This window comes from Rhinatrema bivittatum, chromosome 17 (assembly GCF_901001135.1).
Source record: "Rhinatrema bivittatum chromosome 17, aRhiBiv1.1, whole genome shotgun sequence".
Taxonomy (NCBI): Eukaryota; Metazoa; Chordata; class Amphibia; order Gymnophiona; family Rhinatrematidae; genus Rhinatrema; species Rhinatrema bivittatum.
The window spans coordinates 37,503,298-37,529,404 of NC_042631.1; the positions used below are offsets into that span (position 1 = coordinate 37,503,298).

The 26,107-nt window shown below is 46.6% G+C and overlaps 1 protein-coding gene across 2 annotated transcripts in view; it reads right to left on the reverse strand.

The window, feature by feature from the left end:
* The window catches only part of SYT8 (synaptotagmin 8), a 73,889-nt gene that overhangs the window by 13,298 nt on the left and 34,484 nt on the right, over positions 1-26,107 (reverse strand). For both annotated transcript variants that reach the window (XM_029582717.1, XM_029582718.1), the window contains exons 2-4: positions 22,930-23,086; positions 5,694-5,854; positions 1,120-1,212 (exon numbers count right to left, since the gene is read on the reverse strand). In XM_029582717.1, coding sequence (XP_029438577.1) covers positions 1,120-1,212; positions 5,694-5,854; positions 22,930-23,041 — 366 coding nt within the window. In that variant the 5' untranslated portion in view covers positions 23,042-23,086. The remainder of the gene's footprint in view (positions 1-1,119; positions 1,213-5,693; positions 5,855-22,929; positions 23,087-26,107) is intronic.

Sequence of the window (26,107 nt, forward strand, 5' to 3'; positions counted from 1 at the left end):
ATTTATTTTTTTAAACAACTATTCACGCTTCCAACCACAGGATTTCCCTTTTCTTTGTCCCCACGATCCTCTGGGGTATTCTCACGATAGAGGCCTTTGCCTAGGACTAGAGCAGGGTTAGGCATGAATGAGAGTGTATCAGGCTGTGGAAAGGAGAGAAGTGAGTGTGCGTGATCATGTGTGTGTGTGTGTGGGCGAGGGAGAGGAGAGAGAATGAGCATGCATGTGTGTGAACGAAGGTGTAAGTGAACAAATGAGTGTATTAGAGTGGGTATGCATAAGACAAAGTTTGTGTGCGTACCCCCACGGCTGGTGCAAGGGTCTGTAGTGCCCTAGGCAGTCCAATATGACACCGCCTCCCCCCCTCCAAACCCACCCTGAGCTGAATGTGCCCTCTGATAGTGCAAATAGAGTTATAGTCTCTCTCTCCTTCCCTCCCTCTCCTGCTGTCACCCCTTCGCATTTTGAAAATGGTGCTTTTGCGTACCCTGGCGGTGCCTTGCTCACTGACGCTGCCCTGGGCAACCACCTAGTCCCGCATAATGGTCGCGCCGGCCCTGCATACCTGCGTCCCCCACCCCCTCCCCCGCTGCTGCAGGACAATCTCAGAGTGACTGGAAATCAGAAGTTCCCAGGTATGACCATCCTATCCATATGTGTATGTAACTTGTTATTAAAAGCCCCAGTGATAGGTTTCTACCCTCTCACTAATGCTTGGCCTATAGTTCTACTGAAATTTGAGCCCATTCCATCTTTTCCTATTCGCAGTGGAAATGAAGAAAACCTGATTATCCTCCCCTTTATATGTTTCAGTACTGCTACGAATCCAGCCCTTGTCCTCTGCAGGTAAATAAACTCGTCCGTCTTTTCCTCAGAAGTCTTTTCTACACAAATAATCACGTTTGTCCTTGTACTCTGATCTTTCTCCACTTCTCCACATTCTTCTTGAAGTGTGAAGGCCCCAAAACTGAACTTGGTGAATCCAATAAAGGCCATAGTGGTGTTGAGCAGAGGGAGCGAGCGAGTTCGTGTGCATTAGACGCGTTACTCCCACCTCCTTCAGGCACACAGCACTACGACTCCTTGACTTGTGGAGCAGCTTAGCACAGTCTGTCTTACCTCCTGCCTACGGAAGTTGTACTCCAGGGAATACTGCAGCTTCCCCCGCTTCTCCTTCAAGCGAGGATCCAGGTCATCCAGGTCCGGCTGCACCTATGGAAACCAGAGCAGACAACTCTATTACTACAAAGAGAGCTTTCAGCTAACGCCAGGCCCGAGCCATACATTTCTGCTCTCAGCACAGATAGATTTACTATGTACGTAATCAAGGTATTGGCTAACAATTGTAGCAGAGAGGGACATGCACCTGTCTAGCAGCAATGGACAACATTTCCCAGAGTGGCAGTGATTTATAGACTGTGGGTGCCACTTCCCAGGCTGGCATGATATCTAGAAGGTGGATGGCAGGGGAAGGATGGTGGCATACAGGTAGTAGTTGGTAATGATATATAGAGGGGAGGTATACATTGTTGTGTTTCTTTGTTGCAGTCACTATTTTATTTATGTTTTAATGATACCGCCTAACACAGCTGATCTGCTTTAGGTGGACCACAAGAGTTTTAAATAAATAAATAAATAAATAAATAAAAAGTGGGCAGTGATGTACAGAAGTTGGGTAACTAGGTTGTAGTAATATATGAAGGGTACGTGACATTTACTAAACTGATAATGATATACACAGGGTAGTGGTAGCAATATATAGAGAGTGACAATGAAAGAGTGGGTGACACTTCCCTAGCTGGCACTGACAGGATGGTGGCTTGTAGTAGTGACACTTCCCTGGCTGGCAGTGACAAGATGGTGGCTAGTAGTAGCGACATGTCCCAGGCTAGCAGTGACAGGATGGTGGCTGGTAGTAATGAGGCTAGCAGTGACAGGATGGTGGCTAGTAGTAGTGACACGTCCGAGGCTAGCAGTGACAGGATGGTGACTGGTAGTAAATACACTTCCCTAGCTGGCAGTGACAGGATGGTGGCTAGTAGTAGTGACACATCCCAGGCTAGCAGTGACAGGATGGTGGCTCACAGTAATGACACCTCCCTGGCTAGCAGTGAGAGGATGGTGGCTGACAGTAGTGACACTTTCCTGGCTGGCAGTGACAGGATGGTGGCTGGTAGTAGTGACAAGTCCCAGGCTGGCAGTGACAGGATGGTGGCTGGTAGTAATGACACTTCTCTGGCTGGCAGTGACAAGATGGCGGCTGGTAGTGGTGACACTTCTCTGGCTGGTAGGGACAGGATGGCGGCTGATAGTAATGACACTTACCAGGCTGATAGTGGCAGGTAGTAATGACATTCCCCCTGGCTGGCAGTGACAGGATGGTGGCAGGCAGTAATGACACTCCCCCTGGCTGGTAGGGACAGGATGGTAGCAGGTAGTAATGACATTTCCCTGGCTGCAGTAATGACACTTCCCTGGCTGGCAGTGACAGGATGGTGGCAGGTAGTAATGACACTTCCATGGCTGACAGTAATGACACTTCCCTGGCTGGTAGTGACAAGATGGTGGCATGTAGTAATGACACTTCCATGGCTGACAGTAATGACACTTCCCTGGCTGGCAGTGACAGGATGGTGGCAGGTAGTAATGACATTTCCCTGGCTGCAGTAATGACATTCCCCCTGGCTGGTAGTGACAGGATGGTGGCAGGCAGTAATGACACATCCATGGCTGACAGTAATGACACTTCACTGGCGAGCAGTGACAGGATGGTGGCAGGTAGTAATGACACTTCCCTGGCTGGCAGTAATGACACCTCCCTGGCTGTTAGTAACAGGATGGTGGCAGGTAGAAGTGACAGTCCCCCTGGCTGGCAGTAATGACACCTCCCTGGCTGGTAGTAAAAGGATGGTGGCAGGTAGTAGTGACAGTCCCCCTGGCTGGCAGTAATGATACCTCCCTGGCTGGCAGTAATGACCCTTACCAGGCTGGTAGTAACAGGATGGTGGCAGGTAGTAGTGACAGTCCCCCTTGGCTGGCAGTAATGATACCTCCCTGGCTGGCAGTAATGACCCTTACCAGGCTGGCAGTAACAGGATGGTGGCAGGTAGTAATGACACTTCCCTGGCTGGCAGTAATGACACCTCCCTGGCTGGTAGTAACAGGATGGTGGCAGGTAGTAGTGACAGTCCCCCTGGCTGGTAGTAACAGGATGGTGGCAGGTAGTAGTGACAGTCCCCCTGGCTGGCAGTAATGATACCTCCCTGGCTGGTAGTAACAGGATGGTGGTAGGTAGTAGTGACAGTCCCCCTGGCTGGCAGTAATGATACCTCCCTGGCTGGCAGTAATGACCCTTACCAGGCTGGCAGTAACAGGATGGTGGCAGGTAGTAGTGACAGTCCCCCTTGGCTGGCAGTAATGATACCTCCCTGGCTGGCAGTAATGACCCTTACCAGGCTGGCAGTAACAGGATGGTGGCAGGTAGTAATGACACTTCCCTGGCTGGCAGTAATGACACCTCCCTGGCTGGTAGTAACAGGATGGTGGCAGGTAGTAGTGACAGTCCCCCTGGCTGGTAGTAACAGGATGGTGGCAGGTAGTAGTGACAGTCCCCCTGGCTGGCAGTAATGATACCTCCCTGGCTGGTAGTAACAGGATGGTGGTAGGTAGTAGTGACAGTCCCCCTGGCTGGCAGTAATGATACCTCCCTGGCTGGCAGTAATAACCCTTACCAGGCTGGCAGTAACAGGATGGTGGCAGGTAGTAATGACACTTCCCTGGCTGGCAGTAATGACACGCCCCTGGCTGGTAGTAACAGGATGGTGGCAGGTAGTAGTGACAGTCCCCCTGGCTGGCAGTAATGACACCTCCCTGGCTGGCAGTAACAGGATGGTGGCAGGTAGTAATGACACTTCCCTGGCTGGCAGTAATGACACCTCCCTGGCTGGCAGTAACAGGATGGTGGCAGGTAGTAGTGACAGTCCCCCTGGCTGGCAGTAATGATACCTCCCTGGCTGGCAGTAATGACCCTTACCAGGCTGGCAGTAACAGGATGGTGGCAGGTAGTAGTGACAGTCCCCCTGGCTGGCAGTAGTGACACTTCCCTGGCTGGCAGTAATGACACCTCCCTGGCTGGCAGTAACAGGATGGTGGCAGGTAGTAATGACACTTCCCTGGCTGGCAGTAATGACACCTCCCTGGCTGGCAGTAACAGGATGGTGGCAGGTAGTAGTGACAGTCCCCCTGGCTGGCAGTAATGATACCTCCCTGGCTGGCAGTAATGACCCTTACCAGGCTGGCAGTAACAGGATGGTGGCAGGTAGTAGTGACAGTCCCCCTGGCTGGCAGTAGTGACACTTCCCTGGCTGGCAGTAATGACACCTCCCTGGCTGGCAGTAACAGGATGGTGGCAGGTAGTAGTGACAGTCCCCCTGTCTGGCAGAAGTGACACTTCCCTGGCTGGCAGTAGTGACACCTCCCTGGCTGGCAGTAACAGGATGGTGGCAGGTAGTAGTGACAGTCCCCCTGGCTGGCAGTAATGATACCTCCCTGGCTGGCAGTAACAGGATGGTGGCAGGTAGTAGTGACAGTCCCCCTGGCTGGCAGTAATGATACCTCCCTGGCTGGTAGTAACAGGATGGTGGCAGGTAGTAGTGACAGTCCCCCTGGCTGGCAGTAATGATACCTCCCTGGCTGGCAGTAATGACCCTTACCAGGCTGGCAGTAACAGGATGGTGGCAGGTAGTAGTGACAGTCCCCCTGGCTGGCAGTAGTGACACTTCCCTGGCTGGCAGTAATGACACCTCCCTGGCTGGCAGTAACAGGATGGTGGCAGGTAGTAGTGACAGTCCCCCTGGCTGGCAGTAATGACACCTCCCTGGCTGGCAGTAACAGGATGGTGGCAGGTAGTAGTGACAGTCCCCCTGGCTGGCAGTAATGATACCTCCCTGGCTGGCAGTAATGACCCTTACCAGGCTGGCAGTAACAGGATGGTGGCAGGTAGTAGTGACAGTCCTCCTGGCTGGCAGTAGTGACACTTCCCTGGCTGGCAGTAACAGGATGGTGGCAGGTAGTAATGACAGTCCCCCTGGCTGGCAGTAACAGGATGGTGGCAGGTAGTAGTGACAGTCCCCCTGGCTGGCAGTAGTGACACTTCCCTGGCTGGCAGTAATGACACCTCCCTGGCTGGCAGTAACAGGATGGTGGCAGGTAGTAGTGACAGTCCCCCTGGCTGGCAGTAATGACACCTCCCTGGCTGGCAGTAACAGGATGGTGGCAGGTAGTAGTGACAGTCCCCCTGGCTGGCAGTAATGATACCTCCCTGGCTGGCAGTAATGACCCTTACCAGGCTGGCAGTAACAGGATGGTGGCAGGTAGTAGTGACAGTCCTCCTGGCTGGCAGTAGTGACACTTCCCTGGCTGGCAGTAACAGGATGGTGGCAGGTAGTAGTGACAGTCCCCCTGGCTGGCAGTAATGACACCTCCCTGGCTGGCAGTAACAGGATGGTGGCAGGTAGTAGTGACAGTCCCCCTGGCTGGCAGTAATGACACCTCCCTGGCTGGCAGTGACAGGATGGTGGCAGGTAGTAGTGACAGTCCCCCTGGCTGGCAGTAATGACACCTCCCTGGCTGGCAGTGACAGGATGGTGGCAGGTAGAGTGACACTTCCCCTGGCTGGCAGTAATGACACTTACCAAGCTGGCAGTGGTGGAGCCATTGACGTTGCCTAAGGTGATCCGTTCCTTCTTCTTCTGCTTCTTCTTGCGGCAGCAGCACTTGGTGATGATACAGAGGATAATGAGCAGCAGGAGCAGAGCTGCAGCAACTGCAATGGCAATCAGAGCCCATCTCGGCACTAAAGAGCCCGCAGGAATGGGAGAGAGAAAGGCAGACAGACAAAGAGAGAGAGAGAAATGTTTATAATTTAAGTCAACCACAGATTGCAACTTCCGATATCTCGATGGATTGTTCTGAAACTTGGTGGTACGACATGAAAGAGGGCCTGGGTGTTGGATTGCATGCTGGTCTTTTACAAATGAAAAGGGAAGACGACAAGGCCTGAAATGCCTCCTGGTGGGGTGGTGGATGCTGGTACCGTAACAGAATTTGGTCATGCTGGAGGCAGAATTGGGGGGGAGTGAGGGTAGAATCAGGGGTGAGAGTCTTGGGAATAGATATGAGTGCGGGAACTGGTGTTGGTTTAACCATAGTGGGGTGTTTTACCCAATGTGGTAGAAAATCAGAGCGAAAGAATCTAGACTGAGCAGACTGGATGGAACAACCGGCCTTTGTCTGCTGCCATTTCCTGTGATAAAACTTAAGTCATGTCATGACCCAGCACCTTGATGGGAAGCTCTAAGACAAGGGGGAGGGGGGGGGGGTCAACATATGGCGCCGAAGAGAGGGAGCCTCGAAAGGAATGTGAGAAACAACTGAGAAGGTGGGAAACACCTGGCCCAGACTTCCAGCAGAGGTTACTGGAGGCAAAAAAGAAGAGAAAGTAAGCATGCATGGGGCAGACACAGAGGGATCGTAGTGGCAGCAGAAGGGAGGGAGAAGACCACACATCAAGTAGGCAGGTACAAATGGGCAGACTGGTTCTTCTCTGCCAATATCATCTATGTTTCTGAGTTCACACTGTGATGTCCTCAAAACAAGGTTATGACATCGTACAGTACTTCACATGACGTCACTGTAGGAGCTTAAAGAGGGAGAAGCTGCGCTGTTGTAAACCAGAAATCTCTTCCTTAAGAAACCATAAAAAAAAAAAAGATTCTGAGCATCATTAGCCAGGGCAAATGTCTAGTTGCACAGAAGCTCCTTAGGTCAATACCCTTTTAATGTTTAATTATTACAGAAATGGGCACTTTTAGTACTTCCAGGGCAATCCCCTGGGAATCTGGGCCCCATGCCATTTCACAGTTGCCAGTTCATATAATGTGGGAATGACAGGTAAGTGTTGGGAGGAGGCGCACCTGTAACTCACTCACTTGGCATGGCGCTTCTTCCTAGGCCTGATGGAGATCCAGATTCCAATCCCACCTCTCACTTTTACCATGCACGACAGCATTCAAAGCCTCTTCAATAGGGAGGCTTAGCGAGAGACAAAGAAAAAGGTCTCGCTGGCATCAGAAACAAGACTCGTGTTCCCATGCACAGTCTGCTTGTCATGTCATCCAGCAGCAAGACCCAGGGGAGGGTCCGTGCCTACCCCACTTCCACTGACAGAGCAGTTAGTTCAGGGAAGGCCAGACACAGTCACACGGCTGCCACTTTTACCAACTTTTTCCTAAATGTGATAGGGCAGTGACCCTTAGTAGTCAAGACGGGTCAGTGCGGATTGATCTCCCTGCTTTTCTTCATACAGACGTGTCAGTCTCCCACCATTGTCCAATGAATGCACTTCCACCGCTCACGCCCCTAAGTTTTTGACCCAAGAATTTCCCCTACACCTGTGGGCTTTTAACTCATTCAGAATCAGGGCTGGGACTTGGTGAAATCATGGGCCCTAAATCCAGCCACAATAAGTCACTATTGCACAATGACGGTGACTCCCTCTGCTCGGGGGTCTGTGAATGCTGCCTCTGCAGCATCCCCAGCCAAGCCCAGGGCGAGGAAGACCTGAGCCAGAAATCATACCCAAGTTTCCTGTTTGGCAGTGTGCAGTAGAAGTAAGGCAAGCCAAGAAAATTTGAGAAGAATCTTGCTGGTGAGGCAAAAAGTAATAGTAAAAACTGTTTTAAGTTCCTTTGAAGCAAAAAGCCTGTGAGGGAGTCAGTTGGATAGCTAGAGAAGACCCGAGGGGTAAAAGAGGTTCCCAGGGAGGACAAAGGAATAGCAGAAAAACCCAAATGAATTCTTTGCCTCAACATTTACTGAGGAGGAGGTTGGGAACATACCCCACCTGAAACATTCATTAATGGAGGCTCTGAGCAACTATAACAAATATCTGTGCCAATGGAGGATGTAATGGTTCAGATTGACAAACTAAAGAGTAACAAATCACCGGGACTGGGTGGCATCCGCCCCAGAGCCCTAAAAACATTAAAACATGAATTTGCTAACCTGTTGCAAGTAATCTGCAATCTGTCATTTAAAACAGCCACGATTTCTGAAGACTGGAAGGTGGCCAATGTGACACCACTTTTTAAAAAGGGCTCCAGGCATGATCTGAGACACAAGCCATTCTTCAAAACAAAATCACTAGCCATGAGGGCAGACATGGCTCAATGAGGAAGAGTCAACATGGTTTTAGCAAAGGAAAGTCCTGTCTTAATGACCTTTTAGAGTTTTTTGAAGATGTAAATAGACATGTAGATAAAGGCGAGCTGGCTGATTTAATGAAGTTGGAGTTTCAGGAGGCATTTGACGAAGTCCCCCATGAGAAACTCCTCAGGAAATTACAGCGTCATGGGATAAGAGGTAATGTCCTATAGTGGATTGTTAACTGGTTAAAAGGCAGGCATCAAAGAGTAGGACTAAATGGTCAGCTTTCCAAATGGAGAATGGTCATTAAAGGAGTGCCACAGGGATTGGTACTGGGAACTCTGCTGTTTAACATATTCATAAATGATCTGGAAAACTGAACGACGAGCGAGGTGGTCAAATGTGCAGATGATACAAAATTATTCAAATCTGTCACAACAGCCATAATGGATCGCGAGGTACTGCAGAGGGACCTTGTGAGACCAGCAACAGATTTAGGGTTTTGCCACCCCTAGGCACTGTTGGTGCTCTCGGCCCTCCCCCATAAAGTCAGCTAACAGGGAGAAGAAGGTCTAAGGCAGAGCCACACAGTTTCCTGCAGCAGCTCAGGGGCAGATTCTGTGGTAAAATTTAGAAACTTCTGAAGTCCACTAGCAATCATTTTTATGTTGTAAATTTTGTTATAAAAATGAAGTAGATTTCCAGCCTTGCTTATGTCTATTTTATTATTGGGTGAGGAAAGGAGATCTCAAGCATCAGAAAAAGGGATGAAATCTCAGGGATGGAGAGAAGAAAAGGAGAGGGTGAGAGGCCCAGGGCTGAAGAGATAAGGGAGGAGGGCCAGGAATAGGCAAGAAGAAAATGAGAGGACTGGAGCTAGGTGGAGGACTGTGAGAAGGAAAGAGCTGGCAAGGCCTGAGGATGAGGATACGGAAGGCTCAGGAAAGGGGGAAGATCGGGAATTTGGGATGTGAGCACAGGAGGGAGAGCAAGGCAGGTTCTGGGATTTAGTGCTAAAAAAAATGCGTTTGGGCTGCAGAAAGACAAGGAAGTGGTACAGTCTCTGCATGAAACAAGAGCAGGATCTGGGTGGGGACTGTATCCAATGAGCTCAAGGTGGTCAAACAAGTGACGGTAAAAGCCAGGGAGAGGAATGGTCAGGAGAGAAAGGGAGGTGATATCGCCCCTGGTGAGACCTCACGTGGAATACTGTGTGCATCTTCAAACATATAATGATTTCAGAACTGTTTTACAATCTCTTATATTCTCTAATCTGGACGACTGCAACTCTCTCTTTCTAGGATTTCCAGCAAGTCACCTTAAACCCCTCCAACTTCTCCAAAATGCAGCGGCCAGACTCCTGACCGGTAAAAGAAAATTTGATCACATTACCCCAACTCTGATTGCCCTCCATTGGCTCCCAGTGCAATCTAGAGTTACCTACAAAGTTCTAACAATAATTCACCATAACCGGGATCCTAACAATGAGCTACTTGGAAAAAAATGTCATCTACATATTCCTACTCATTCTCTTATATCTCATAATAAAGGTTTACTGGAAATACCAACCATAAAAAGCTACTACTTACGACAAACAAGAGAGAGAGCTATTTCTATAGCAGGCCCCACACTCTGGAACTCCTTACCTGAAAACCTTCGAACTACTACTGACACCAAGAAAGTGATTCTTTCAATCGCTCAGTTCACCCTTTTTGCAACATGCCCAAACAGTTTAGTGCAATCTTAAGCCTTGATTCATCTCCTGCATGGTTATGGTTTTTGTTTTATGATATTTTTATTGTTATGGTTTTGTTGTATGATATTATCTAACTCCTATACCTATGTTACTCATTGTTTTTCTGTTTTTGACTGTTTTTGTTCTATGTAATTTGCTCCATGGCAAGTATTCAGTTGTTTCACTGTAAACCGGTTTGATTTGTATCCAATGCAAGAAGATCGGTATATAAAAGCCATAAATAAATAAATAAATAAATAAATAAAAAATTTAAACAGGACCTGAAATCCTGGCTCTTCAACAATGCCTTCTAGATCTCTTTGTAACTAAAAGTTCATCCTTAATACTAAAATGTGTTCATTGATTGTCATTATGTTTAAAAGTCTTCCCTTCACCCCTCATTTGTATCTTTCATCTAACTTATGCACCGTGGTGATCTAGTGATTCTCACAGTGGAACGACGGTATACAAAAACCTAAATAAATAAATATAAACAGGATGGAGTCTGTCCAAAGAGTGGCTATTAAAATGGTCCGTGGCCTTCATTCTAAAGCATATGGGAATAGATTTAAGACCTAAACATATATACCCTAGAGACAAGGCAAGTGAGGGAGATATGATAGAGACATTTAAATAATTCCAAGATATCAATGCACACGAGGCTCTGGAAGGAGGGTTATAAAGGTGGTAGACTGAGGAGTAATCTAAGGAAGTATGCACGGAACAGCTTCCCAGTGTAGGTGGTGGAGACAAGGACAGTATTTGAATTCAAGAAAGTCTGGGGCAAGCACAGGGGATCTCTTCAGGGAGTGGTAGGGGCTGCAGAGCTGAGCAGTTGGTGTGGATGGACAGACTAGATAGGCCATATGGGGGTTTTTTTCTGCCATCATATTTCTCTGTTTTTATGAGAAAGGGGAGAAGAGAGTAGGAGGGGTTGAGGCAGGGTTCCAAGAACTGGGGAGAGGGACAAGTAGGAAGGAAAGGAGATTCCAGGATCTTGGGGAAAGAATCCAAGGTCATGGGATCTGAATTGCATTGGTGGATGAGGGGGATGAAGTAGATGTCCCTACGGTGCTTCTTCCCTGCTCCACCTTCTATCCCACTCAGTTTGACATAATAAATAATAATAATACACACACACACACACACACACCAGTCCCTTCTCTCTTAGAGAAGAAGGGACTGGTGTGTGTGTCACCTCCTTCACCTCTAATCATTCCCACTCAGACCCTCCTAACCTTCCCAAATGACCCCCCCTTTGCTCTGTCTGCTGCAGGCTCATCTGTTCCCTATTCACTGCCTGGGAAGGGAGGGCTGCCCTCTGATGACTGAGATTCAGCACAGCTGGAAGGCAGCAACTCTTCAGCCAGCCTGCTGCCCCCAGGCACAACTCTAGTGTGCCTATAGCCAATTCCAATTCCAGTGTAGGAGACTGGGCAACTGAATGGCAGATCAAATTTAATGGGAAAAAGTGCAAAACGATGCACATAGGGATAAATAATTCCAACTACAGGTACACAATGCTTGGTTCGGTATTGGATCACCACCCCGAAAAAGCACCTTTGGAGTCCTTGTGAAATCCTTGACTCAAGTGTGCGGCAATGGTCAAAAAAACAAATAGAATGTTAGGAATGATCCGAATAAAACAAAAAACATATTGCCCCTGTATCAAGCTATGAAGCGACCTTAAGTACTGTGTGCAGGCCTGGTCACCCCATCTCAAGAAAGGCATAGTGGAACTAGAACGGTACAGGGGAGGGTGACAAAAACAATAAAAGGGGTGGAACATCTCTCCTACAGTGAGAAACTAAACAGGCTAGGGCTCTTCAGCTTGGAAGAGAGACGCCTGAGAGAAGACATGATAGATGTTTATGAAATCATGAGTGGAATGGAACGGGTAAATAAAGGACGGTTATTTACTCTTTCAAAAATACTAATACAAGAGGACACCCTATGAAACTAAACAACCAGCAGATTGAAAACAGATCATAGAGAGTGCTTTTTCACTCAGCGCACCTGATTGTCCATTGTTGGGCTCGATGGACATTGGTGAGATCCAGCATGGCAATTCTTATGTTATGTGCCATCAAGTTGGCTGAACCCCCCCACCCCCCTCCCAGCTCTGTGCAGGCCACATAGTAACATAGTAATTGATGACAGATAAAGACCAAATGGTCCATCCTGTATACCCAGCAAGTTGCTTTTGGTAGTAACTTCCTCTCTGTACAGGTTACCCCCCATGCCTCTTGTTAATGGGAATAGTAACTGCTGCTCTGTGCAGGTTACCCCCATGCTTTCAGTTAAGGGTAATAGCTGTGCAATTACCCCCATACCTTCTGCTTAGGGTAGTAACTGCTACTCCATGAGGGTTACCCACATGTTTTCTGTTAAGGGTGGTAGTAACTGTTGCTCCGTGCAGGTTACCCCCATGCAAACGTGTAACATCTAAAGTTAACATAGATGTCTCCATTTCTTCATTTCCATCCTCTAGTCTGTAGGGTTGCGCCCTTTTGAATTCCGTCATGTGTTTTGCTTTCACCACCTCTTCCGGGAGGGCATGCCCTGCATCCACACCTCCATTCTTCTGATGCCACCAAGTCTCTGCAGGTCACACATCCACTCCCTTATACCTCCCATTCTATGTAAGCCAATCTTCCTTAATAGAGAGGCTGGAACTCCTCCCCGCTGAAGCGAGGCAAACTTACTGGCAGTTCCATCCTTAAGGGAGTTTTCCTTATAGGAGATTTAATCTAGAGCCTTCTTGTATATTGGGCCAATATTGTGGAATGTGTTGCCTGGGGAGTTGAGAAGCAAAGATTATTTTGTTTTAGAAAATTATTGAACACTTTCCTGTTTATAAAAGAACATAAGAGTTGCCATACTGGGTTAGACTGAGGGTCAATCAAGCCCAATATCCTGTTTCCAACAGTGGCCAATCCAAGTCATAAGTACCTGGCAGGATCCCAAACAGTAGACAGATCCTATGCTGCTAACGCCCAGGGATAAGAATTGGCTTTTCCCAAGTCTATCAGGTTAATAACAGTTTATGGACTTTTCCACCAGGAACTTGTCCAAAACTTTTAAAAACCAGCTACATCCTCCTGCAAAGAATTCCAGAGCTTAACTGTGTACTGAATGAAAAAGAATTTTCTCTGATTTGTTTTAAATGTGCTAATTAATAACTTCATGGAATGCCCCCTAGTCCTTCTATTATTGGAAAGGGTAAATAACTGATTCACATTTACCCGTTATAGACCTCTCATGATCTTAAAGACCTCTATTATATCCCCCCTCAACCATCTCTTCTCCAAGCTGAAGAGCCCTAATCTCTTTAGCCTTTCCTCATAGGGAAGCTGTTCCATCTCCTTTATCAGTTTGGTCATGCCTCTCTATACCTTTTCCAGTTCAGCTATATCTTTTCTGGGATGCAGTGATCAGAACTGCACACAATTCAATGGAGTAATTCAGAGGTATTATAGATTTTTTTTTTTATATAGTCTGCTTTTTGCACTTTTTTCAGCACTTACATTCAGGTACTGTAGGTATTTCCCTATCCCCAGAGGGCTTACATTTTATTCTCCATTCCTTTCCCAATAATTCCTACCACTCTGTTTGCTTTTTTGACCGCTGCTGCACATTGACCTGAGGATTTCAAAGTATTGTGCACGATGACACCCAGATCCTTTTCCTGGGTGGTAACATCTAATATGGAACCTAACATCGTGTAACTACAGTGTGAGCTACTTATCCCTAAGTGCATCACTTTGCAGTTGTCCACATTAAATTTAACCTCCATGTTGATGCCTAATCTTCCAGTCTCTCACAAGGTCTTCCTGCAATTTCACAGAATCCATTTGTGATTTAACAACTTGGAATACTTTTGGGTCATCTGAAAATCTGATCACCTCCCTCATGGTTCCTCTTTCCAGATCATTTTTAAATTATATTAAAAAAGCACCAATCCCAGTACAGATCCCCCCTAGGCATTCCACTGTTTATCCTTCTCTGCTGAGAAAACTTACCACTTAGTCCTACTCTATGCTTCCTGTTAACCATTTTGCAATCCATAACAAGACATTGCCTCCTACCTCGACTTTTTATTTTTCTAAGAAATCTTTCATGGAGGACTTTGTCAAACACCTTCTGAAAATCCAAATATACTATATCCACCGGATCACCATTATCTACATGTTTATTAACACCTTCAAAAAATGTAGTAAATTGGTGAGGCAAGACTTCCCTTGTCTAAATCCATGCTGGTTGAATCCCATTAAAACATGCCTTTCTATATGTTCTGTGATTTTGTTCTTTAGAATAATTGCTATGATTTTTTCTTGGCACTGAACTCAGGCTCACCAGTTTATAGTTTTCTAGATCACCCTGGAGTCACCTCAGAGTAACCTTTCTCACTTAAGCGTTTCCTCTCAAAAGCAAAGCCACGAGATAGAACTGAGCCACTTGATCTGAAAATATGGGACCTTGATGCAGAAGCTTTGGCAGATGAGTGAGCCTCAATGGGCCTTCTACTGCTAGGTTGATCAGATCTGCAAACCAAGGTCTCCAAGGCCACTCCGGAGCCACCAGAATTACACCTCCCAGGTGAACCTACTATACAAAATCTTTCCCACCAGCAGCCATTGTAGAAACAATTAAAGGAGTATGTCCTGAGGCCAAGTAAAAACAAAGGCGTTGACTCCCTCTGCCCCGCACTCTCTTCTATGACTGAAGAAGTGGGGCGCCTTGGCATTTCACTGAGTTGTCATTAAATCCATGCAGGGTCTGCCCCATCTGCAACATGTGAGAGTCATTGCTTCCTCCAACATCTCCCATGCTCTGGGATCTAGCTGTTGATGGCTGAGAAAATCCACTTGCACATTTATTTATTTATTTATTTATAGCAAGCTTTTATATATCTTCATTCCATATTTAATCACAATGGTTTACAATAAATACAATAGTAAAAATGAAAAACATAAAAATCCAAAATTACAATAAATATCTTAATAACAAAACAAATAAATTACCAAAATAATAAGTTTCTAGTTTATTAGTTTTTTATATATTGTCGTATCAGTAGTTCCTTCACAACGGTTTACAATATGATAAAATAGAGAAAATACAATAAATCATTAATAAAATCTAAATACTAGCAAATATGTAGCTATAAAATAATAAATAATTAAGAACTAATACAATACTAAAAATCATAAAAGCAACTACAGTATGAAATAAATCTAAAAGACATAAAAATCATAAAATAAAAAGAGTGTGCCTCATTCTTCAAAAAATTCAATGGAAAACGCCATGCCACAATTAAATCAAATTATTCCATTCCCTCAAAGGCTATGTGAGAAGCCACTATCAACACCAGATGCTGTTCTGCCCAGCGGATTAGCTCCCGAGTTTCCTGAGCCACTGCTCCACTCTTGGTACCACCCTGCCAGTTGATATAAGCCACCGTCGTCACAGTATCTGATAAGATCCTGACTGGATGGCCATGCAAGAGAGGAAGAAACGCACGAGGCACCAACCGCACCACTCTCGTCTCTAAGTGCCGACCACAAGTCTTGCACTGTCTGAGCTTGGCAGAAAGCTCCCCAACTGGAGAGAGTGGTGTCACTGGTAACCACCGTCATTCCAGAATTTCCAAGTCACCCCTTGACACAAATGGCCCCGACCAAGCCACTATGAGAGACTGGACCAGGCTAGATCCGTAAGAGGAAGTGAAAACTGAAACTGCTCTGACAATGCATACCACCGGGAAAGCAACGCTGCCTGCAGAGGCTTCATAAGAGCAAACGCCCAAGGAATGAGTGCTAAAGTAGATGCCATAGAACCGAGAACCTGTAGGAAATCCCAGACCCTTGGACACCTGGCTCTCCAACAACCTGCAAACTTGCGACTGCAACTCAACAATACACTCTTATGTAATAAAAACATTCTTCAGCTTGGTATCAAAATGTGCTCCCATAAACTCCAACACTTGAGAAAGGGTGAAATTACTCTTTGACAAATTCACTATCCGTCCCAGGGATCACAAGCGCTGCAGCACCAGGTACACCACTTGTCTGCAAAGGACCTCTGACTTCGCTCAAATGAGCCAGTTGTCCAGATATGGGCACACCAGCATACGCTCCTTCCTGATAGCTGCTGCCACCACCACCATCACCTTGGTGAAAGTCCATGGAGCTGTTGCCAGACCGAACAGAAAGGCACAAAACTGAAAATGCATGCAGAGGATCATGAATCAGAGAAACCTCTGGATGGTCAGGCTGGATCCCTATCTGCAAGAACGTCTCAGTCAAATTCAGGGATGCCAAGAACTCCTCCTTGCACATCGCTGCAATGATAGAGTGCAGAGTTTCCCTCCGAAAATGAGAAACCATGAGAGCCACATTTACTTTCTTCAAATCCAAAATTGAATGAAAGGTCCCCTCCTTTGGAACCACAAAATAAATGGAACAACAGCCCGTCCTTCGTTCTTCCAGGGGGACGGGAACATTTGCTCCCAGCATCTGTAGGCAGCTGATGTTCTGCTGTACCACCCACCTTTTTCCTATGGAGGCACAAGGGGAGGCCATGAACAGGTTCCTTAGGGGACAAGCAAATTCTAAAGTGTAACCTTGCTTTATCATGCTTAAAGACCCACTGGTGCGTCATGATTTTGGCCCACTCCTCGTAAAAAAAAAGAGTCAACTGACCCCCTATAACCGGGACGGAGGAGTGGGCTGGCTTTGTTTCATTGTGCAGATTTGGCTCCAGTGCCAACCTGGCTAGAGCCATCCTGGTTCAGCTTTCGGCCTCAAAAAAATTTGTTCCAGGACTGCTGCCTCTGGGCTCCTCCCAATGTCCTCTCTTGCCGAAATTGCCTATTCCCTCGAAACTGAGAATGCACAGAAAAGGAACCTTTTGTCCCTTTAGGTTTATCCTCAAGTAACTTGTGTACTTTATTCTATCCCAGATGCTTTATCAGCTCCTCCAAATCCTCTCCAAAAAGCAGCCTTCCCTTGAAGGGCAACGCTCCTGAGACTTGGACGAAATATCCGCCGACCAGTTCCTCAACTAAAGAAGCCTCCTGGTTGAGACCGCTGACATCACCATTCTAGAGGAAATCCCAATGAGGTCATACAGCAACCCTGCCACTCTGCCCGCTTTGCCTTTGGGGAGGACATGGACTTGTCAGTTTGCAACTGCTGCACCCATTGCCCAAAGCATAAAACTGCTGCATACCACAGCACGTACGCCGAGTCCAGACACCTCAAAAATCTTTTTCAGATGGACCTCTAGCTTCCTATCCTTCAGATTCTTCAAAGCTGTAGCACCAGCCATCAGAACAGTTGTATTCTTAGTAAGAGCTGATACTGAGGCATCCACTTTCAGTACTTGCAAGAGTTCTAGCGTGTCCTCAGGCAAAGGATATAGCTTATCCATCGCTCTGCCAACCTTCAAGCCAATCTCCGGAGTATCCCACTCCCTGACCACCAACTTTTTAATGTACTTATGGAAAGGAAACGCCTTCACTGGACCCCTTAAACTATTCATGACCAGATCCACCTCCTCCTGATTGGACTCCTCCTGTGGAACCTTTATCCCTAACTCAGCCAGGACATAGGGGATCAGGGGTCCCAAACCTTCGCTGTGGAACAGACGCACCACCTTCGGATTGTTCCCCTCCACAGCCGGAACTTTCCCCTTCCCCTCCTCCATATCCTGCCCCCCCCCCCCCCCCAAGGGAAGGCTCCACATCAGGAGGACCCGTTCCGGATGGAACCCTGTCCTCGGAACCATCAGAGAGGTCATCCACCGTGGCATCCTGCAAGGGCATTCCAAGGGCTCGCCGAACCCTGGGTACCCCAGAAGCCCTTGAGACCCTGGATCTTTTCCTGGGGTGCGGACCTGTTGAAGCCTCTGGCTTGGGCCCATGCCACCCCGTGGCTTTCCGGTCCAAATAAGCCTTGTGTAACACCTACATAAAATCAGCTGAAAAGGTGGAAGAATTATCCAAAGTCTACCACAGGAGGTCCTCTTCCACCCCTTATTGACCCCCTGCTGACCAGGAATGGATCTGATGCCTCCCACGACACAGACAGGGGCCTGCCAGACCCATGCTACCATTCAGTAGTCACTGCGATCGATCCCGAACTGCCCTCTCCCCCAGAGAAGCAGCAAGAACATAGGCCGATCCGGGAGAGTCGTGTGCATGTCTCACCACACATGGAGCATTTGCTACCGTGTGGCATGCCTCATCCGCTGTGACTGCAGGAGTCGGCCGTCACCGGAGGGAAAGAAAAAACCCCCCAAGAAACAAGCACTTCCCTGCACTGAAGAGTGGCAGCAAGCTCCCCTATCCCTTCTGGAGAAGAAGGAACTGGCTCCACCTGCTTTCTTCCTACAGTGACGAATGGCTCCCCTTCTCTTTGGTTCCCTGACCAACTGCTCCATATAGCAGTTATTTATTTCATCTAGAAACTTTACTCTCTAGCATGTCCTTGATATCTCAGCTGCCTTCGACACGGTCAATCATCAAATCCTACTTTCCCTCCTAGCAGAAATAGGCATCGCAGGCACTGCATTATCTTGGTTCTCCTCATACCTCTCCCACAGAGAATACATAGTGAAAATTGACAAAGCTGAATCTTCTCACATTTCTCTCACACAAGGAGTTCCCCAGGGGTCCTCACTCTCCTCTACCCTCTTCAATATTTATATACTGCCCCTGTGCCACCTCCTCGCCGACCTAGGATTGAACTTCTTCTTATACGCCGACGACGTTCAAATCCTCATCCCCATCAAAAACACACTAAAAGAAACCCTCCAACTCTGGGACTCCTATCTTACAGGCATCAACTCACTTCTATCCAACCTCCACCTTGCTCTTAATGCCTCAAAAACTGAGATACTCATTATATCTAATCAACCTGAACTTACATCCCCCAATAACATACTCTCTCCCCCCGCTACACCACTGACTGTTAGAGACCTTGGTATTGAACTAGACCAGCGCCTCGATTTCAAAGCTCATATTAAATCCCTTTTAAAGGGGGGCTTTTACAAACTCCACATCATGAAAAAGCTTAAACCACTGCTCCACACACAAGATTTCCGACTAGTCCTGCAGACCACTATCCTCTCCAAAGTGGACTACTGCAATTCCATCCTCCTTGGCCTCCCAGAGTCCACCATCAAACCCCTACAAATCCTACAGAACGCCATGGCGAGAATTTTAACTAACACCCGAAAAAGAGACCACATCACCCCCATACTTAAGGACCTCCACTGGTTACCCATCACCTTCCGTATACAGTATAAAACCCTCACCATCCTTCACAATCTGCTCTACAGAACCAACCCCTGGCTCAAGGACTCGCCTCACTTCCGCATAACCAACCGTCCAACCAGATCCTCCCTCGCAGGTACCCTACAGACCCCCTCCCTCAAAATTGCTCACCTCACCTCCACGAGAGAAAGGGCCTTTACTATAGCGGGCCCTACACTCTGGAACTCCCTTCCCACCTTTCTCCGCCTTGAACCCTGCCTGGCCACCTTCAAAAAAGGTATAAAAACTTGGCTTTTCAGAAAGGCCTATCCTGAAACCAACCAAACCTAGATGCACCCCTAGTACCCCTCTCCTTGTCTACTCCCCCCCTCCCCCCTTATCCTAAGGCAATATCTCATTGCCATCCCCCCTCCGCCCCTCCCTTTATCGTACTGCAATTTACAAAATTATACAGTTAAACTGAGGTAAACAATCTTACTTTAGTTGCAACCACTGTAAATAGATCCTTCTGTAAATAAGTTCCTGCTATTTTAACAGTTGTTCTTTTATTCTCCATTCCATGCTACCTATCTTTTCCCTCCTCTCCTGTCTCCCTCACCCCTCTCCTCTTTCTCGCCTGCTCCCACCCCCCTTCCCCTGTTCATTGTAATTTCCTCCTTTTGAGTTAATTGTAAACCGGCGTGATGTGCCATACGAACGTCGGTATATTAAAAAGTTGTTAAATAAATAAATAAATAAATAAATGTCCTGATGTGACATTTACCCAGTCAATATTGGGGTGATTGAAATTTCTCATTATTAACTGTGTGCCAAATTTATTAGCTTCTCTTAATTTCTGTTAGCATTTCATTGTCCATTTGTTCATTTTGACCAGGTGGATGGTAGAATTTCCCCGCCGTTATACTCTTCCCCCATCTTCCACTGTGCATTTAGTCTCCTGCAAGATCTTTATCCTGTTGGACTCTATGCCACCCCTAATATAAAGTGCCAACCCCCCTCCCACACCATATTGATCCACCCTATCACTGCGATATAATTTGTACCCTTGTATAGCATTGTCCTACTGATTATACTCCTTTCACCAGGTCTCTGAGATGCCAATTATGTCTACCTCTTCATTCAGTGCTATATATTCTAACTCTCCCATCTTCCTTTTTAGACTTCTGGCATTAGCATACAGACATTTCAAGGTATGTTTTTTATTTGTATGTATAATTTTCCTAGCAGTTAATAGGGATAATTTGGAATCTTATAACTCAATCTTTTCTTTATTTATAGGCACATGGGCTATTTTTGCTTTTATTGGAACTTCTCTATTGGGAGACCCTAATTCCTCTGTTATTTTAATATCCCATGAAGATACCTTCCACTGAACCATGCGCTGCTGAGTGACTGTCAACTTTACCCCATGTTCTAATTTAAAAGATGCTCTCTCTCCTTTTAAAAGTTGTGCCAGCAGCCTGGTTCCACTCTGGTTATGTTGGACTCCTCCTTCCCAGGTTCCTAAACCAACTAAACCCCTCTTCTCTGCACCATTACTTCATCCATGCAATGAGACTCAAGAGCTCTGCCTGCTTCTGGGGTCCTGCATGTGGAACAGGGAGCGTTTCACATTTCAACTTTCTACCCAAAAGTCTAAATTTAGCTTCCAGAACCTCCTTCCATCACCTTCCTATGTCTTTTGGCACCCACATGTATCACGACAGCCAGCTCCTCCCCAGCATTCTCTAAAATCCTATCTAGGTGATGTGTGAGCTCCATCACCTTTGTACCAGGCAGGCAGGCAAGTTACCAAGCAATCCTCACACCCACACCCACTCAGCTATCTAGATTCCTATAGAATGAATCACCAGCTATGACAGCCGACCTAGCCCTTCCCTCCTGGGCACAGCCCCTTGGAGAACCCTCCTCAGTGTGAGAGGATAATGCATCACCTTGTGATCATGTCCTAGCCAAAAGAGTAGTGTGCGGCAAATAATTATACTGAGCAATAACAGTTTAACAACCAAAACAATTTTTTATTTTTCTGAACGACCCCGACACGGCCGTGTTTCGCGTCAGGCTGCGTCGGGGGGACCAGAAATTTCCAGAATCTTAGTGGTAAATAAGCAGCTCAAGGCATGGGAACAAGGAGGTAGAAATGTGGCAGTGCTTATGACACTAAGGCGTTGGACAAATCTTGGAATTATGAAGTCCGCAAGGACTTTCTTATGTTTAAATAATTCAGCACCATCAGGAGCGTGCATCCGCTGGGGCCATCGCGGGAAGGAAATCTAGAAAAGAAATTTCAACCGGACCGGGGGTCTCCAATTGCGTAGCTGAAAAACATTTTTTCGAGGATTTTCTCCTGTTGTTGTGCACATCCGAGACCTCCCGGTCCGCTAAAAATTACCCCACTGTAAATTCTTCCCGGGTCGACTCTTGCGGTCACACCCCCTCGGTTGTGCACAACAACAGGAGAAAATCCTCGAAAAAGTTTTTTTCAGCTACGCAATTGGAGACCCCCGGTCCGGTTGAAATTTCTTTACTAGACTTCCTTCCCGCGATATATCCCCGCTATGGCCCCAGCGGATGCACGCTCCTGATGGTGCTGAATTATTTAAACATAAGAAAGTCCTTGTGGACTTCATAATTCCAAGATTTGTCCAACGCCTTAGTGTCATAAGCACTGCCGCGTTTCTACCTCCTTGTTCCCATGCCTTGAGCTGCCTATTTACCACTAAGATTCTGGAAATTTCTGGTCCCCCTGACGCAGCCTGACGCGAAACACGGCCGTGTCGGGGTCGTTCAGTAAAATAAAAAAATTGTTTTGTTTGTTGAACAGTTATTACTCAGTATAATTACTTGCCGTGCATTACTCTTTTGGCTATCTACCTAAATGTGTGTGCTTTCTACTCTGCACCTCCTTTGTGTGATCATGTCCTAGCTACAGGATCACTTCCTGCTATACCAAGTTGATGCTGTCCGTCCAGGTGACCTTGCTCATCCAAGCCAGTACATGGGCTGCCAGACTGGCTGCTATGTCCCTCTCTGTCTTCCTCAGTTCCCCCAGGTCGGCACTTTGGCCTCCAGCAATCAGACTCATTCTTTGAGAGCCAGGAGCGTTTTGCACCAGGTGCACAACCAACCTCTCACCAACTGGTAGATACATGTGGCACTTTAAATTTGTATGGTGCATTGAATGTTAATTTGTCAATGGCCTGCAAGGGAATAACAATTAATCTATTGATAAAGGCTGGGTCACTTCCTTGTTTTAGATAAATCCCTGATTGATTTTTGGTGTGAAAAGGTCTTGTCTTCTTAAATGGGATAAGAGTCTATATAATCAAAGAATCTGCTTAGGGATGGATGGGAGGAAAAGAAAGACAAAATTGCCTACCATTTCTGCCTTTTTATCAGACACACACACACTTAAAAATACCTTTTTAATGAAGCACAAATATTAAAGATTAATTTACCCCACAATTTGACTCTCCCCCAAACTTTAAGTCCCAAAATTATTCAGTAAATCAATACTCACCGATCCTCTTCAGGCACCAGCAAAATCTTCCTCTGCTCTCAGTGGTTTTTATTGATTTTATGTTCAAATTGTGATTTGTGACGTGTTGCATTTTTAAACTTGACTATGTATGTTTTATGGTCCGGCACATGGAACATTTTTGTATTTGGAGTTACGGGTTGTAAGAGTTTTAGAACTAAATAAAATACTCACATGGGATTTTGTTAAGGATGTGATTAATAAAGCCGGGCTCAGTGGTGGTCCTGGCAGTGTTCGCGCTCGCGGTGGTAGCAGAGACGTTGTGAGAAGCTGCTGTGTTCGACATGGCAGGATGGGGAGTGACCGGCTGCTGCCACTTAGGGGGAAAATCCTCTGAAAAGCAAAATCAGAAAAACTACAGCTTCTCATTCTTCATGCTTTTATTCCTCCTCAACTTGTCAAAGATCCCATTTCTGTCAAAGGGATGAAAAATCAAAAGCAGACTGTTACCCTTGTCTAGGGATCTACTCTAGGGCTGGGCACAGACATTTTTTTTTTTTTTTTTTTACATTTCAGGGGATTTTGTTTCTTTTTCTTTATTTTGTTTTGTTTCTTTTCGTTTATTTAAAACAAAACAAAAAAAAAAAGAAACACAATGTAAAAAAAAAACCCCCAAACAGAAGGAAAGTAAAACAAAACAAAAAACTGTTGGACCGGCAGCCAAAATGTCCCCACTCCTGGGTGCGCCCCCAGATCCCGTTATCCTCTTGCTGAAAATGGCGTTATGGAAGTGCTCCCCGGTCGCGCCTGCCCTGCCGCTGCTACCTTTGCAAATGGCAGTGGCAGAGGAGGCCCAGCACCATTGTCAATGTTTGCCCGTACAAGAAAGCACCGACCTGGGGGGCAGGAATGTGTGACGGGGAAGGGGCCTTACTTTCTTTTTTTTTAAACAAAAAGGAACAACATTTTGTCATTTCTCATTCATTTCATTTTAAAAATATGGGAAATGTTACTTTTTTTCCATTTCATTTCCTACACATGCCCATCCCTAGTCTATTCCTTGTTTAGAGTCACTGCCATTTTTTCAGGAATCACATTTTTTTCCTATACAGAGATTAAGTAGCTGTCTGGACATATTTACAAGCACATGCAGTTTGCATGCCGCAAGGATGAATCCCTCATCGTTGTAAAATCTCCCAAACCTGTTCAGGCGACCCCCCCCACAGCCAGTCGGGTTTTCAGGATATCCACAGTGATCAGGCATGAGATACATTTGCATATACTGAGTCCCCCAATATATGCAAATTCATCTCATGATGCATAGTCATTGCGAAATCTCTTGAAAACCCAACTGACTTGTGGGATCAATAGGACAGGTTTGGGAACCATTGTCCTAGGTTACGCCAAACCTACAGAAATGACAGAGGATTGGCAGCATATAGGCATTAGGCAGCCCTGTTATCTTTGAGGTTTAACAGAACCAAGACACATTCACTGGGCCTAGAGGAGAAAGGAAAGATTGTTCTGAGCATTAAGAGAGCAATTCTCAATCTGCCTGCATTGGAAGAGGAGCTTCCAAAGAAACAGCGCACGTGCACAGCCTTGTGCACAGAGTACCTACGGACGTTTGCACCTCCTTTGTGTGTGGATAGTTTTCCCTTGGAAAATAAAGCATGGAAGAGTTGAAAATGCAGTCTGTGAGTGTTATTTTCCTTTCCTGACTTGAACACCCCCTCCAGGAAGGTTTTCTCTGGTTAAAAGCAGGCCCGCTAGGGAACATGGCGCATGCTCTTAGCTGCATCAAACGGTTGTCAGACGGCTGATTTATACGCCTACGCCTACGCTGCTGTTTACCATGCAAACGTCTTCTAGGAAGCACCTTTTTTCACAGAGTGGTGAGTCACTCGGATAGTTTGCCAGAAGATAAGGCATAAAGAAAAGGAGTTCCTGTATTCCAGTTGGGTTTTAAACTAATTATTTAAAGAAAACAAATAAAAAGGGTTACGCAAGGCACTATGAGTCTCTGTAGGGCTAGAGCAAGGGCAAAACAAGAAGAGAATCCACCCCACACTCTTCTCCGAGGGGGCAAATGTTCATTTATTCAACCAAAGTTGCAATATCTTGTAAACTTCACAAACTGTACTGAATGACTCTATGTCCCCGTTCTGTGACGCAATAATGTGCATGTATGGGGGTTGAGTGGTGAGAGTTGTAGCTTACATTACTTCTGCCCATGCTATCCCCGTTCTGTGATGAGGCATAGAGAATGTGTGTGTGTGTGTCTGCCTGTATGTGTGTGTTATGGGGGGGGGGGGGTAGCTCACTGCTTCTGCCTATGCCCCCGTTCTGTGATGCAACAATGCAAATACATGGGGGTTGAGTAGAGAGAGAGCTGTAGCTTACTTTATTTCTGCCCATGCTGACCCCATGCTGTGCTTGGGCAGTATATGCCTGGGGGGGGGGGGGGGGGGGATTGTAGCCTGCACTACTGCTGCCTGTGCTGTTCCTAGGGTTGCCACCTGGCTCCACATCTCAAGGGAATGGCTAATCTAGTTCTAGCCTTGCTCTAATGCATGCATGCATTTGTATTTCCGACTTTCTTAGGGAATGCAGTGGGAAAATTAGAACTACAAGTCCCTGCATGCAATAAGGTAAAACCAAGAATGGATTAGCCTGTTCCTTGTGCCATGGAGCCAGGTGGCAACCCTAGAAGTCCCTGTTCAATGGTGGTGTAGTGTGTGTGTGTGTGGGGGGGGGGATGAAGTGTAGCGTGAGTGTGTGTGTAAAGGAAGTCAGATTAGGTTCCTCTCAAAACACAGAACCACATCTTTACTCAAGAAACATGTAAAGATGTTTTATTGACTTTACAAAAGCCTTCAACTCTATCTGGCCACCCTGGCCTCAACTTTAAATTATTACATAGTGGAATTGGGGGGAAAACCTATGATATAATTAAACCGTCTGTAAGCAAGGCCGGTGCTTCCATTAGGCAAACTAGGCAGTCGCCTAGAGCGTCAGAAGTTTGAGGGCAACAAAATTCCACTAGCACAAGGCCCAATGCGGTGCTGTGCTAGAGCCAATACCAAGAAGGGAGTGCGATGCTAGAGCTACTGCCACTGGTAGGAGGGATTGTGGTGCTGGAGCTGCTGCCAATAGGTAAACTGGAGAAGGGGGGTGCATGACCGAAGGTTCCCCTAGGGTGCCCAATACTATTGCACCGGCCCTGGCCAGAAGGTAAAAACAAACAGCTTCAGACAGGAGGGAGGAAGGAGACAGGGATGTATCCGGAGCCCCACCCTCTTCTAGATCTACATCCATGACTTTCCCACAGTACTAGTGAGCTCCTCAGCCCCAGGGCTGAAACTAAATGACTCAGAAGTCCAATGCCTGCTATATGTGGTATCCCATACCA